Source organism: Pezoporus flaviventris, unplaced genomic scaffold (genome assembly GCF_033815535.1).
Source record: "Pezoporus flaviventris isolate CSIRO_AGI_PZ_B2104156 unplaced genomic scaffold, CSIRO_AGI_Pfla_v1 ptg000036l, whole genome shotgun sequence".
Lineage (NCBI taxonomy): Eukaryota > Metazoa > Chordata > Aves > Psittaciformes > Psittacidae > Pezoporus > Pezoporus flaviventris.
Genome location: NW_026892584.1, coordinates 5,390,648 through 5,407,381, shown reverse-complemented (window position 1 = coordinate 5,407,381; position 16,734 = coordinate 5,390,648). Strand labels below are relative to the sequence as shown.

At 36.8% G+C, this 16,734-nt stretch overlaps 1 protein-coding gene across 1 annotated transcript in view; it reads right to left on the bottom strand.

Annotated features, from left to right (window-relative positions):
- The window catches only part of SBF2 (SET binding factor 2), a 261,395-nt gene that overhangs the window by 204,895 nt on the left and 39,766 nt on the right, over nucleotides 1-16,734 (bottom strand). The window contains exon 2 of the mRNA XM_061462974.1: nucleotides 3,984-4,072. Coding sequence (XP_061318958.1) covers nucleotides 3,984-4,072 — 89 coding nt within the window. The remainder of the gene's footprint in view (nucleotides 1-3,983; nucleotides 4,073-16,734) is intronic.

The following is a 16,734-nucleotide window of genomic DNA, read 5'->3' as shown; positions in this document are numbered from 1 at the left end:
AACCCGAGGATAGTCACTTTGACTTGTATTTCACAGTAAACTGCAGATGGACTGCTATTTGTCAGTAAACTGAAGATGCTCAGTTTCAAAGCTGAAATTATTAAAAATGTTTCCTACATTCCTCTTGAACAGCCCACAAAAGTTTCTAGCAAATTGAAGAGCATCTTGCTGCTTTTGAAGTAACAGTATGTATGATATATAATATTAACAAATATCATACCTTACTCTCAGTTATATGATACAATTCAACAAATGGTGTAAAAAACAAAAAAGTATTAGGGCCTTTAGTACCTACTGTAATTAACAATAACCCATTACAAAAATCTTTAGGTATGTTTCACAGCAATTTGTAGGTGGCTCACTTAACAAAGATTCTGTATTCAGTTATAAACAGAACAAAGACCAAAGCTGTGAAGGCATTAAAGAAATGGCAAATGCAAGGAGTGTAAGATTAAGAAAAATCTATTCTGGTCATTTGATGAGATGCAGACAAGTAGAAGCTCTAAGATGCACTGACAGAGACCTACTCACACTATCTTTCCGTCAACAGAAACACGTGGCTTTGCTCAATTACCACTGACGACCAGAAGACATGCAATTTATTTACTGAGACAAATTAGAACACTTCCATAACATTTCATAAACTATATTCCTGTTGAATTTTAGACAATATACTTATTCCAAAACTTATGTTTGTTAAACAAGACCAGAATATAGCTAACATGCTACACACATGAAAATCGAAACAATTTAATAGATTAAGCCTTCAATACAGAATATATATACACCAAATGTAACACTCTCAGTAAAGTTCAAACTACAATTACATTTTATAATGACCCAATTCTCTACATATTTGTGTCAAATTAACAAAACCACAAACATTATCAAGGCTAAAACTAAAAGTTGAAATTGGGTCATTATCCTTCCTGGGTAAGATGTTCCCAAAATTACTGCCTTTCACTCAGCCAGGTGAAGGTCCATTAGGCACAGTTTTTGCCATGACAGCCCATTTTTCAAAATTGGGCTTAACAAAATGAAACACATTGTTTACAGTGGTTTTATTATTTAATTAGAAATTACCTGCACAATTCCACCCTCTACATTATCATAACTTATGTCTCATAAAGTTGATCACACAAATTCAAGCCCAAAGAGGTAGGGGGCATGCAAGGTTCAGGAAAGAGAAAAGCCCTCCACAAAAGTCTCAGAGGATTTTGTCTATCAGTTTTAGGCTGGAGCTTGGACTAATGGCATCTCTATAAGCTATGGAAATCACAAGGGGTCCAAACAGGCCCCCAAACTTTTCCATCTTAAAGGCTTGAGGGGTGGGCCTAGGTATTTTTTACTATTTCCCACCACCACCACCCTTGTTTCATAAGATGCCATTAACAGCATGAATGGGAAACACTATTAGATCATATCACCTATTAGATGCCAAGACAGATTATCTCATTAAACCTGTGATAATCAGCTGAAGATCTCAATGATTCATGGCAGAAGAACTAACTCTGAGAGAAGACAAGACTCAAAAAACTCTTCTTTCAATCCTATCATGAGTCATGAAAAGCTTTGGCCTTTTTTTTCTTCAAGAAAACAGTGGAGAGGGATTAACTTGTTTTTCACATACAAACCATGGGTTTTTTTCCATTTCAGAGAAATAAAAATCCTTCACTCAAAGGAGAGGAATTACACTTAAAGAGGATGTTAACTTGAACTGCTCATAGAACTAAGTTCTATTCATAACTTCAGTCTACTCTCTACCTTCAGTCTCACATAAATTTGTCAACCACACCACTTTTACTTTCTTTGTCCCTTTTTTCCCCTCAAGTTTGCCTGCTACCCGCTTAATGATACTAAAGCTGCCCTTAAGATGACAAATTCCTTTCCAAGAATTAATCTTGATTCATGTTATTACACTTATGCAAAACCTTGGGGAAAAAAAAAAAAACAAACCACCCATCCTGACAAAATCTGATTTTTAAAAGTGATTTTCTTTAGTACTTGATATTTGCAATATTAAAGTTTTATTACCACATTTGGAAAGCAAATCAAAATTTCACTAATTTTGCCAACTGTCTGAATAGATGTCCTTAACTTTTAAGTCATCAGATTTCATTTAACTTGGAAACTTCAAAGTCCTAATGTCTTTGCCTAACAAGTTATTTGAGAACTGATACAGAAAAGTTTTGTTCAATGAAGAAAATTAAGAAATCTTCCTTTAGAAAGGTATTTCTTGTAGTGCCAACATCCTACAATTAAACATCAATGAGAAATAACATTTGAGTACAGATATATCACTTAGGACACTTCACTGCTTTAAGAAAAGCTGTGCTCATTTATTTCATTACAACACTGGAAGTCAGACATATTACTTTCTTTGAAATAGGTAAGACTTGTATGACAAATTTTAGTATGATTCAAACTCTTGCAGCTGTTTAAAGCAAGATCAAACCACCTAGTTCAAGCCCAAGAGAGAGGTTAAAAAAAACACCCCTAAGCCTTGTCATCAAAGTTTACTTCCTTCTAATGAACTACAACTGTGTGTGATGTATAAAAAAAGCCACTTATCTGAACTTGGTCAGCAATCATCAGGCACATGCTGGCTAGGCATGTCTTAAGTAGAGAACAATCAGCTAGAGCAAAAAGAAGTTGCTATATAGACAGCTATAATGTTGTAACAGTAGTAGAAGCACTTCAGAGAAAGCAGGAGCTTCCATTGTTTCAGAACAGCACCACATTGCCAAATGTAGTATTATGCAAGTGTACCACAAGCACTGCAACTATCCATCACGTGTATCCGAAATAATGCTTACACCAGTAATTAATGTATGACATCCCCCCAAAACATAAGGCTCACGCTTGACTATGAAGAAATGAAAACCACAGTGTTGAAGAAAACGAGCAACCAGTCGCGTACAACAGCACACAGTGAATAGCATAAACCTCTGCTACACCAGACAGCAAGCAGTAAACACCAAGATACCCTCCCTTCTTTCACTGGAGAAGACAACACATGGCCAATGGCATGTTATGACTCAGCAAGTTAGCTGAACAGTGGTTAAAAAGTATACTGGTAAAATCTTGCTATGTTTGCTGTATACGTGTGATAAATTCAGTGAAGAGTCAGTGTCTTTGTCCTCTGCAGCTGATTTTGTCCCACAGTACAAAGACTTCTATTGCAACATTTCCTACAGGCCATCTCCTTCTCCAGCTCATCCTGTCACAGAGGTTCCTAAGTTCACAGAAGTAAGAGTTTCGCTCTGACTTCTCAGAAACATGATTCGCAGAGTATGACCACAGCATTTCATTTCTCTACAGGATTTTTAGACCGATATGTTTAATAAATCAGTGATTCAGATGTCTGAGATACACCTTTTAATTACACAATGTGAGTATGAATCTCAATATGACATCAAGGAAGGGAAAGAAGTGGCTTTTAGTGAATTTTCAGAGAGGGCATTTAAAATAGATCACTGTACACTGGCCTTGTTCAGTTTAGTGATTTTGTAAGCATCTATCATGCCATCTGTCAAGGTCAGAATACTGGGTAGAGACTGACCATTTTAATCAAGCCAGTTTATTGGGATATCCTTTTTAATTCTCTTTAACATACAAATACACATTTGTATTTATTTGAACATGATAATAAAAAGTCATCTGCTATCTGAAGGATGCTTATAAGAACAGCCAATGATAAACCTACTGACACAAATAACGTTTACTTTAAATACGCTGTTTCTAAATTAGCAGCACTTTTTCTGTATTCTAGGAATATCTACTTAGTGGTACAGACTAGAATAAGTTATCTTCTGTTAGCCAAAATTATTATTCTTAAAGCTATTACCTATCCCCTCTACTCAACTTCTACCTATTCCCTGTTGGGTCAGATAATACAGGTAATTACATGAAGGCAGTCTTCATGTATCTTCCAACTGTATGTGAAAAAATTCTAGAAGTTATAAAATGTAATGCAAACTTACCAACTCTATTCCCTGTGGAAAAGGAGTATCTTCCCAGTCCTTCTGAGGAAATCTTTGTATTATTTTTCCCAAGCCTTCTGTTGGTCCTGCTGAAAGATAAAATTCAATTATTTAAAGTCATCCTGGTGGAATTTAAACTGCCATAAATTTGAGATTATTTTCAGAATATACCCAGTATTAGGAAATGTTTCACAACAAGGCATAACAGGCTCCTCAAATTATCGTGTAAGTCATATAATAAATACAATCTTAATATTCTCCAGTAGTTACACAAGGAGTCACTATATGACATGAAGCTGCAAGCTGCATCCAGCCTATGCTTATCATGCATGTTTTCAAAGTGACAGATGATTACTGGTAATTCTAGTCTCTCTCCACTAACAGTAGAAACTTAAAAACTAATATAATGGATAATGTGATATTAAAACAGAAATCTAGCATTTGTCAACAAGTGGTCTTCAAAGAAGTCTATAGATTAAAACTCCGTACGATTTACCCGGGACACTAGCTCCCTGCCAGTATTTCTAGCTCATTCCTTGGACAAATCAGCACAGATTTTCTACACAGAAAGATATAGAGAAAAAACTGCACAACTGACCTTTTATTTTTTTCTATACTCTCCCCTTTTTTTTAAAGCTACCATGCTATAGATAGGAAGCCACAAATAGTCAAGTGTAGCATCCTGTCATTCTGACTGGTACAGGAACACAAACATGAAATGAGCAAACAAAACACACACATATGCAAGTCTGAGCAGAGACAAGAGGCCCAAGTTCCTACCCCTACTAAAAAGAGAAGGCAACAGTAGGAGAGCTGAACAGTTACTGTAAGACAGCACCCTCCAGGCAACCAGCAGGTACATTCAAACCAAGCAAGCAGAACACCCACAGCTCTAGAAACCCACTGTATTTGCATTCCCTTAGCCAGCAAGGGGATCACAGGAAAAACAGGGTAGATAAAGGAAGCAAGCGTGTATCACTTCAAGTACGGGTGCAAATCTGATTTAAAATAAAAAACATACTGAAGAAATAATTTTTCTATTAAACTACACATAAAGCTTCCTAAAAGGCGAAGTTGAAATTTGCAACCATTTTAAAAATTATTTTCATTCAAAAATTAAAAAATCTGGCAATAGTGGTAGCAGTACCTATGTGTTGCTTCCTCTACAGACACAATACAAATACACTATTTTCCTGGCTTTAGCATAAAAAGCTATTTTCAGTCTGACACAACTCAAGTCTGCTAGCATAAAGCAATTTATAAATCAGTGTTGTGGTAGAAAAAAAAATATCCTTCTCTAAGCTTTCTGCTAATTTACAGTTGGAGTTTGCCACTATCTTAAAACCTGTAATAAATTTTACAAGGCATTTAGACAGAATTAATCTGACAATTCGATATTTTCTCTACTTTATGTATTTTTACACTTTACATTCTATGAGTTTTCTGAAAACAATTTAGGAATGGATGTTCTTGGTACGATGGGCATATAAACTACACAGAGTGAACTCCAAACTTCAATCTTACGCTCACAACAGCGCATACTGATTGTGATTCCCCAAGGCAGCATGCTGAAGAACTGCAATTAGACTGGGTTAGCTAGGAGATGTGTTGCACTAAGAGATGTAATCAGCCAGTTAAAAGGCAAAGGAGACACTGTATTTAAAAAGAAGCTGCAGACATGCTGAGAAAGCTGAGTTAGGATGCTCCAGGAACCAAGGAACAAATACAGATACGGTTACAGTTGCACTTCCTGTTAAGAGAGCTCCATATCTATTAGACTATAGGAACTGAATAGTCACCAGTCATTAATTTCACTTGTCCAAGATCAAGTGTTGCTTCAAGTACTCTTTCTTACACTTACACAGCATCTTCTACTGAATTATTACTCCTCTTTCATCATGACATCCTTCTAAAAATAGGAAGCATTAACAGGCTTTACCAATCCCTCCCTAAACAGCTCTCAGAAGAGCAGTCACACACCCTCCCTTCCTAAGGCAGGTAAACACACTTCTGCATTCCTCCTTTCTTCTGTAGACATCCAGTCCCTGTTTCCTTCTTCCATGTAAAAAAGCACAACAGCTGCATTTTCAACTAGATATGGTAGAAACGTGTATGTATTTTGTTGCTAGCATGCCTTAAACGGCCTTTAGCTTTCTATGCTCTCCTCTTACCCTTTATGTTTGGTAACCCACTCAGAGAACTTATCTCTGCTCCCATTCCTTTAAGTAGTCATCTACTTGATAGCCTCTACTCTTTCTGACAGGACTCCTCCTTCCCTGACTCAGTATCAGAACTTCTCCCCTTGTTGAGTTAAAGTCTCAAATTACCACGTTATCTGCTTTTCATAAATTGTTTAAATCAAACCTCTTCTCCCTCTAGTTGTTCTAAAGCTGTCAGGCAAAGCAAGGAAGAGACAGCAAACAAATGCATCCAAACAGCAGTGCACACAAATGCCCACCAAGCAGAGTAGAACTTGTGGCTGAGAGGCCAACAGCAAGAAAGGGCAGACGGACCGTAGCGAACAGAGATACAAGACTTCCTAGGAAGGAAGTATCAAAGAATTACAGCAGCAAAAAGTAGTCAGTCCCTGTTATATCTAAGTCCCCCACGTTTTCTCTATGGGAAAACAGGTGACAGCATTTTTTTTTATTTTTTTTTTTTTTTTACACTGAATCCACCCCAGTTCTCGAAAGGCTGAGACCTCTGACACTACCAGCTACATCTATAAAAGCAGCTCAAAATTTCTTCTCCTTTATTACATTTTAAAGCTACTAATCCTTCTAGTTCTCTTTTTATTATACTGCTAGAAAGACACTCCCTAGGTTACAATACTGAAACTTCTTTTAATTCAGTATTAAGAGATGTACAATTTTTTTAATGCGATTTTAATATTTACTCCTTTATGTCAAAAGGTTACAAGTCTTTTTAGACTCCTTTCCTTAGAAGGACACTCATGCTGGCCACCAGTGTAAGAAGACCTTACTGCATGTAATTCCATTTTGCTTTCAAGAAGGATTATAAACCTCAGTAGGACTTTACCTGCAGGAAAAAAAAAAAAAAATTATCCCTGAATATTTTCTGAAAGCCAGACTGAACTTCTTAATACTACCTGACCTTGCACTTCAGCGCATTTCTAGGATCAAAGAGAAATCGTTCCAAAATATCTAATAGTTAAATGAAAGTCTCACATGCTGAGGTTGATACCCTGAAATCGTTATGTATAAAGTGTTCCAACACTATTTAGAAAAAAATCAGTTCAAGGCCAGGTTGGACAGAGCCTTGGGTGACATGGTTTAGTGTGAGGTGTCCCTGCCCATGGCAGGGAGGTTGGAACTAGATGATCTTAAGGTCCTTTCCAACCCTGACTACTCCATGATTCTATGATTTTGTTGTTTTCTGTGAGTGCATTATTCCTCTCTTCAAGTCAATGCCATGGTGAATCCTTCAAATAAATTTTCAGCATGGACCCTTAAATCCTTCTACTTTCAAATTGTTTACTCCTCTCTACTACCAAACACAGAGTTCTGGTACAACACTCCTACATGCTTCAAATTTTTTCCTCCGGAGTACTGAAAGCAGGTAGAGGATGCTTTCAAAATTGTCTGTTAACTGCTCGCTTTATCATGGTCTAATTGAGATCATACTTTTGAAACTAACTGAACGCCACCTCATCTAATTTGAATCTAAAAATGTACTTTTAGCTCTGGCAATTTATTGAGATAAGACATACAAAAACTACAAATAATATGCACAGACTAGTTCAGGTTGCTTAACTTCTGTTTTTGAAACACCAGTTTCAAAGCTTGCTTTAAGCAGCTGTGACTGGCACAAGGTATTTCCCAACCTCCTCTCATACAACTTGCATCCTGCTCCCAAAACTTGGCAATTTATGGCCAGTACAGCTATTCCTGATTTTTCCATCTTAGAGGCCACTGTTGGGAAAACACTCTGGAAAAAAGAAACACATTCCATCTACCTCTAGTTCAAGTGCCACCGATTTGGTATCAAAGTTTTCAAAAAAATTACAAAGGGAAACTTCTGAACAGGAGCCTCAAGAACATTCCAGATATCAAACAAAGTTAAGGCCCAGACCAATTAAGATGACTTCAGAAAGACCAAAGTTGGAAAAAATAGTTTATGGAAGGATCCGTGAAGAATACACCATCGAAATGAAACATTTTAAAGAACAAATAAAAAGACTGATAGTTCTATGTCAAAGATATGAGCATCAGGAAAAAAAAAAAAAAGAGAGAGAGAAAAATAAGTAATCACATTCAGCAGATACGAAAAGAAAATGTGAAGAAAAAAATTTAAAAACCCCCAAAACAAGCACCGGTAATCCTTCCACACAGAAATCCTGTGATAGACATCTATAAATCTACTTGTAATACCTAAAATCTAACTATTTCACATGGTTTCTTAAATTGCATAAACTACATGGGATAGATGGGAAATAGTTTCTTCCATTCAGAATTTGGTTTGCTTTCAGGCAGGGGAGAGGGAAGATTTTGTCCTTTGTTGTTTGTTTCCTTGTTTGTTTTTTTTAATGAATGCAGTTCTTCAAAATCACAGTTTTATATGTTTCCAATTACAAAGTAAAATTCACTGCAATTTGATAAATAAATAAAATAAATAAAAACACTATTTTCAAATACACAAGTTACCCAACTCCAAGTTGCATTCTTTGTGAAAAGTTTAGACCAGGAACACTCAAAAGAATCTCCATTCCACAGGCAGTGAGGACCTGGCCTGCTCTTGCCAGAAGCAGCATCTTACTTTGATTATAAGTTTACTTCACCTTAACACAGAAATTTATATTTATTCCTTATACAGAAGCAAACAGATAGAAAAGGTCTGTCTTACGGACACTCCTTTACGTGAATGCATATACAAAGTAACTCGCTTAATACTGCTACACAAGATTAAAACCTGTGCAAGAGAAGACTTAATAGCTGCACTCCCATTTAATGATAAACCCAATTCAGTACAGTATGCTCATCACTTTTTTCCAGTACTTTATTATGTAAGTACTGTTGACTCTCTGTTGGTGTTTTTCAATCCAACTAGTTAAATAACAGTAGAATTGTAGTAAGTCCCTAACTCCTATGGCTTGGGGTAAGGGGGTGTCAATGCTATCTGCCTTCAACTGACTACATAAAAGCCATTCATCTTTCAGCAGAATGGTTATGTCTGAAGATAACAGATTATTCAAGAGGTGACTACGACTCAGCATTTAAGTGATTTCACATTCTCAACTGGTTTAGCAAAACAAGCAGAAAGAAAAAAAAAGATCAGATCACGTGATTTCAACAACAGCTATGATTTCTTTCAATATAAGCTACTGATAACTACCGACAACTTTCCAAAAATACCAAGGCTACATACCATATGTTAACATTGTTAAATCAGGTTTCATTCATATCTTTATTTTTTAATGATTTTTCAAGCACAGAGGTTGTTGGTTTTTTAAAATTCTTCTGACCAAGTATTTGAAAGCATGTTTAATCAATAATACAAAATTTTATTATATGTAAAGGAACCTATTATAATTACTGAACAAAATTTCAAGACCTACATTAAAGATCAAATTAGAAAATCTAAACCAGGAAGGGGGGGAGGAGAGAGAACACTTACATGTACAATTCTGCCCTTCTAGTAAAGCCTATGGCTTCAGTATTCATTTAACATACCCACTGGTCTCCTCTACTTTGTATAATGGGTATAGTTACTCTGAGTTTACATGGACAGAGACTCAATACATCAGGTGGGTTTCAAAAGTGAATACACTTGACATTGTGACAGACTGCCATTTCCTATTCCATTATACTGTACAGCTCACTTGATTAAACCAGAGGTATCTCAGTAACTTCTATCCCATTCTGATCTCTACTGCTTCCGCTGGACAAGTAACAGCCTTCGCCTATTTTTTCTGATACAAAAAATAAAATAAGGTAATTAGAGTTTTCATTAGTAAGTTTTAGATCCCAACCACTTTCCCTCCACTCTGCATCTATCTTTTCCTAAGTCTTCTTTCAAGCCCCTTTTATTAATTCTTAATACTAGAAGGACATTTCTTCAGCAGTCAAGTGAAATTCCTATTAACTAAATCAAATTAACCAAATTTGAAACCACTTTTAAAACACACACACACACACACCAAATAGCCAGTGAACACCAACAGTAACCTCCGCAGTTAGCGCCTGCCAGTACATTTTACAGATCATAGTTCTACAAAGATTCCAGAAGTTTTGCTCTTCATTCTGCTCCCTTTATTAAGGGTTACTTACCCATATTGCAGCAATATATTAAAATATTTTGAAAGCTATAACTTTACACTTGCAGCAATGAACTGTAATTTCATTTTCATGAAGGGTGCCAGGTGATAATAGTAATTGTTATCATCCAATAGTATCTTTAAAACAGATTAACTCTTTAATCCAGTAAGAATCTAAGCTGACCTCACAGCAAATCAGGCTTCAAACTTCTAGACATTACATCCTTGTCCCAGTACAATCCATACACATACTGAATTTGCCCAAGACCAAAACTGAAATTTCAGCCTGAAAGAATGCTCGATGAGAAATCTGTATTGTAAGCTACAAAGGAAAAAGCAACTTTTCTCCCCAGCTAGCCTTATGTGATCTTCCCTCTTTCTCCTTCCCCTTTTCCCATCTTTTTCTTTAAACAATACAAACATCCAACACATTAAAATTTTGGCATAATTTGCTGTTTCCTGAACCCTAGTCCCCTAAACTCCCTTCTTACATAAATCCTTCCCCTTGAAAGGTCACATGGCATCTCTTGCTTGCCCTTGAAATTCCAGAAGCAAGCTGTTAATGCAACTTACATTCCAAATTAATGAGAACGGTGATAAACTGCCTTTTCATTTACAAACCCCTGATAAAAATACATTTGCGCTGTAAGTATTGTTAATCATACACGCAAAGCCTTGAATATAAGCACTTTGTTGATCTGCTACAAAAGATACAATTTTCAGGTCTGCACAGAAGAAATACTACAGATCACAGACCAAGAACATCAGTAATTATGCCACTTAAAATACTTTAAATCTACCATTATAGAACCTGCATGTAAAGTTAATAAGTAAATAATTTCAAGTATTCAGAAGTACAACTTTACATGTTCAAAGTTAGAAATAGACTGTCAGTGTGAAAGATACAGACACAGGTGGCAGAGTACAGTACCACTTTATCCTTTCAAAACAGTACCTTGTGCTAAAGACTTCACTAAAACCTGCTGTCAAGTCCTTTTCATATCAAAGTTCTCAAGCAATCTGAAACAGCAAAAGTTTTAAACTACCAAGGACTGGTCAGCCTGGAGAAGGCTCCAGGGAGACCTTAGAGCAGCTTCCAGTGCCTAAAGGGGCTGACAAGAAACCTGGAGAGGGGCATTTTACAAGGCCATGTAGTGACAGGACAAGGGGGAACGGCTTTAATCTGAAAGAGGGCAATTTAGATTAGACATTAGGAAAAATTCTTCACTATAGGAGTAGTGAGGCACTGGCACAGGCTGCCCAGAGAAGCTGTGGCTGCCCCATCCCTGGCAGCATTCAAGGCCAGGCTGGGTGGTGTCCCTGCCCATGGCACAGGGGAGGCTGAAACTAGATTACCTTTAAGGTCCCTTCCAACACAAACCACTCTAGGATTCTGTGATTCCTGGATTCTTGTCACTGTTTAGGATTTTGGAAATGCTCTTCATGGAAGTGAGAAGGCAATTCCCATTCCATCTTAGGCCACTGTTTACAAAAGGGGACAGAAGTGGACCTGAGGTCTCCCCTACCTTTAAAAACATCATTACAGAAATCCTAATGCCAGAAGACAGAAAATGCCACAAAAGATATTCCCATTTTAACTCAGTCCCTATACAGAAGTCAAGAGCTAGAACTGAACAAGAGACCAAAGGAGAAATAACACTGAATACCTTGAAAGAAAAACATTTCTTCGATAGGTGTAAAACACATGGCATGAAGTTCTGACAAAATTCTGCTCAACCCCATTAAGAAGCTACATGCTTCTTAACGTCTAAAGTAGGTTGAACACAGGCATTTATGTAAAAAGCTTTTAACTGATGTATTCCAGAGAAGAAAGATTTTTTTGCAGCTCAACAGCCACAAAAGGTTAAACAAAATGCTGGTACTTTTAAGGAAGACAGAGTCAAGACAGGCTTCCCACAATGACCACAGACACTATTTGTACAACTGGCAAAATTCACAGTCAGTTCATCTTAATCAAGTCAAAGAAATGCATGCTACAATCTTGGGAATTTGAACGACAGACGTTCCAGAGGCTTGCCATATCATCAAGGATACAACAAATAGGATAAGAGGATCCTCAAGCCCTTTTCTTTGTAAACAGGAAAAAATTGTTGAACTTGGAAAACAAAACAGTATTTCAACCTTACCCAAATACACAAGCACTACTAGTGAGGACTACCTGGAATACTTGGATGGTCCAAATTCCTGAATGCTCCAATATTTATTTGATTCTGATACTTTTCTATTTTGCAGAGCCATTAACCCATCCAACACAGAAATGAAGGAAGCATAGGGGAAGTGCTCTGCTCCCCCGAAGGATGTACAAGAAACATAATGTTTCTGCTGAAAGAAGGCTAGCAACTGCTGCTCAGTTAGAATACCTCTAAAATAGGTTTGAAAGGTCAGGGAAAAAAAAAAAAATCAGATTTAAGGATGATCCTCATCCACTGAATTTGTATCAATGCAAAGCAAAATGAAAATGGGTAAGTACCATAAAAAACAGAAGAGTGAGGAAATCAGAGAAAAGGGAAGCAAGGGTAGAATGAAGAGGAAAAAGAGGGAATAAGTAGGGATTCATCACCACCATAGGTTAGTTGAACTATTTACCTATTGCAATGATGTCCCTCTAACATTGCTCAGCATCAGGCACAACAGCACTGACTGACAGCGCACACATCAGCCACGAATCCATCGGCTTCTAGCCCCTCTGAAGAGTCACGTGCCAAACAACACCACATCGCTATTATACCTGAAAAACTGTAAGTCATGTTTCATTTTGAAATCTGTGATTAAGACCAAAACCTTAGTGACCAATGTAATGACCTACTGACATTTTTGAATTGCAAGTTCTGTATAAAGTTATTTCTTTTTGCTGCTGTTACATCTACTGTAACAAAGCTGGTAAAGGATCTGGAGGATGTCGTTTAAGGAACGGCTGAGAGAACTGGGGTTGTTTAGCCTAAAGAAGAGAAGGTTCAGGGGTGACCTTATTGCTCTCTACAACTACCTGAAATGAGGTTGTAATGAGGTGGGGGTCAGTCTCCCAAGTAACAAGCAATAGGATAAGAGGTAACAGCCTCAAGCTGTACCAGGGAGGGCTTAGATTAGGAAAATTTTCTTTACAGAGAGGATGATCAGGTATTGGAACAGGCTGCCCAAGGCAGTGGTAGAATCACCATCCCTGGAAGTGTTCAAAAACCATGTAGATGCCCTTAGTGACATGATTTAGTGGTGGACTTGGCAGTCCTGGGGTTAAGGTTGGATTTGACCATCTTAAAGGTCTTTTCCAACCTAGCAGATCCTATGATTTGAAGAGCCCATGGAAGAACTTCTGCAATAACATGAAATGTCCTTCAAAAAGATTTATGTACTGGGACCGACAAAAGCATCATTTACTATTGAAGAACCCTTCATCCTCCACCTTCCACTAGGGCTCCAATTCTCCCAAAATTTTATGCGGATAAGTTACTGATACAGTGAACACAGCTCGGCTGTAACTGCTGGATCTCAGAACACTTCCTTCCAAACTGAAGTTGGAAGAAACTGGAACTTCTGGACACATACTGTTATTTTTGCTGGGGGGACAGTAATATGGCTTTGCAAAAGTCTTAAAAGGCAATAACAGACAAAAGAAAACAACAGCGAATATTATATCATTTTCAAGTTACTCCCTATTCAACAGTTGACATAATATCCAAGAAACTGGAAAAAAGCTTGGGAGGCTGGCAGGGAGAAAGTTTCCTGCTCACTGACAATTCCCCTTCTTGTTTGCAAACAAATCACTTTTGCCAGCTTCTGGATAGGAAGGGAAGAACAGACTTCAAAATAAACACTCTATGTTAAATAAACATTCTTTTGAACACACAAAACTGAACAAGAATTTTTTTTATTTATTTTCAAGGAAGGTATAAAAATTAAGATGACAAAACTGTTCTCAGCTTTGTACCCTGAATCAACGTCAGAGTTCCTCAGACTGCTCACAAAAAGAAAAAGAAAATCTAGGCAGCTTCTCAGTTCTAACAAAGAATGTATATTGCTTTGCTTTAGAAATAACACTGCCCTATTTATTAAATCTAATCTCTGTTTTCAGTAAATTATCTTCCAACAACAACCACCTTTTGATTTATCTTTAACTGATATACCCAATAATTAAAAACTAAGCTCCACTTTGAAATTTTCCTTTGAAATTTCTGGATAAGGAAAGGACCAAGTAGCCCTGTGAGCAACAAGTTACTGAGGCTTGAATTCCTAAAGAGCGTGGTCCCACTCATTAGAATCTCAATCCAACAAGGTCTGAGCACTGATAAATTTTTATCCCATCTGTAACATCTGTTCCACGGTAGTCTGGTGGGCAACAACAGTTTTATTGTACTGTCAGCTTTTTCTAACTTTGAATACTTTTACAGTTCTTCTATTGGACTGATTATTTCCAGAAATCTTGTCAGAACTCAGTTCTTGCAGCATCTTCTGAACTGCTAGCTCTTTGGCTTTAACAGGGTATATTCACCTTTCTCCAGCTGGTTTCCTAAGGAAATGAGGCTTACACAGTGGATGTTGTGTTAAGTCTTTCTCTCCACTCCCTTCAGCTTTTAGCTACAAACATACTTACAATAAAAGTAGGAATATAAAACCTGAAATACATTTGTAAGACAAAGTTACTATTAAAGTCCAACCACCATAACACTTACTATTATTCTAAGATCCAGGTAGGGGAAGTTTATTTTCCAGAAACAGTGTTACGAGTTCAAGAAATGCTTCTAAAACTAATTCATGTTCTACCAGAATATTACTAGATACAGCCTATTTGACAAAATAAGGTTAGTACTAGTTGGACATACAGGGTGGAATAATCATACACAAAGTTTGGGGTTGGGTCTCCTTTTGTAAAAGATGTATAAACTCTTGGACAAAGACTTCTTTCAATGCAAACAATGAGATTTCCCTTGAAGCACACATTTGTATTTAATGGTCTGAACAACTGGTTTCATTTGAGGGATGAAGCCACAGAGCTCAAATTCAGTCAAAAAGCAAAAAGCTCTGAAACAAGTGTTCAAAAACAGTGATTCAGAATAGCCTTCTGAAGTGAAAGACAAAGATTTCACACCTATTGCATTGTTAAATGAGAAGTGGAAACAATGTAAATATGGGTGTCTCTAAACATATATAAAATTATATGCTTTCCCTGTTACAGAGATTCATAACCAACCACTAAGAGGAACACTTTCTTTGTTTTCTCCAAAAATTACAGTGGTTTGTGTAACATCATTTAAGACCAGAAGTCTTCAAGCAAATACTCAGATTGCATGAGGAACCTTTCCCTACCACAGTCTATCTTTGAAAAAGATAAAATTAGATTACCAGTGCAAATTATCACCTGAAAATTTCACTGATGAGGAAAACTGTCACTGTACAAGACCAAATGTATCTTCTCAAGCACTGACTTGTTTCAAAGGCACCAGGGAGTCGGATGTATCTAATTAGCAGGGAATGCAATGTTGCAAAAGAGTAAGCAAAACACTTCCCAGAGCTGGCTAACTTTAGTTCAATGTAGGGCTGCTCACCAACATACAGACCATGATAAGTAAGCAGAAATTACATTTTTTGAGACAGAAAGAAGATTCTGCACTGATTTTCCATCCCATGATGAACAGCAAATACAGCATTAGAACATAGTTCTAGCTATACCAAGTTCACATATTTGAAGTAGATGTTTGAACTCTATATTCAGCAGATTAATCTTCACTACAAATCACTTTTTTTCTCTTTTAAACTGAATACATTCTACCTCTCTCTAAATCTTCATATACCTTTTAAAGTAAACTGACCTGTGTAAAGAACACAGGCGTGATAAGAAACACACAGTTACAGGTTTACACAACTTCATGTATCTGATATCCAAGTAAAAATACCAAGATAAACAGCCACAGCACCTCAAGTTATTTTTATGAATGTTTTCTAAATATTATGACAAAATATTTTGCAGCTATCTGTAATGTACAAAAAGCTAGTAAAAAAAAAAGGGGGGTTTTCCTTTTAAAAAGAGTCAACAAAACACACAAATCAATGTTTTAAAGCCAAGCTATTTGTCATTACCTAGGTCTCTAATTCTTATGTAAATTACCTGAAAGATTACTCATACATCCTAAAATGCTGGCTCTTTGCACAGAGTTAAATTATATTAGCTAATCTCCTTGAAGATCAGTTTGCTAATAAGGCAGACCTGCATGATCTGTTTTTTTTTTTAACATCTTTATTGGTCTGATGCTACTGCCAAACCTAACTGAGCAAATAAAGTAAGCTTACTATAGTAACAGATAACCAAAGAGCCTCCTCTAACTCTTCTACCAGGCAGAGAGGTATAACTCGCATCATCCATCACAATCATCCACTCTTTGGTCAACACACTACACAGAACTCACTACACTACTCCATTTCACATAAAGATCTCAACTGAAAACTGCATTACCTACTTCCTAT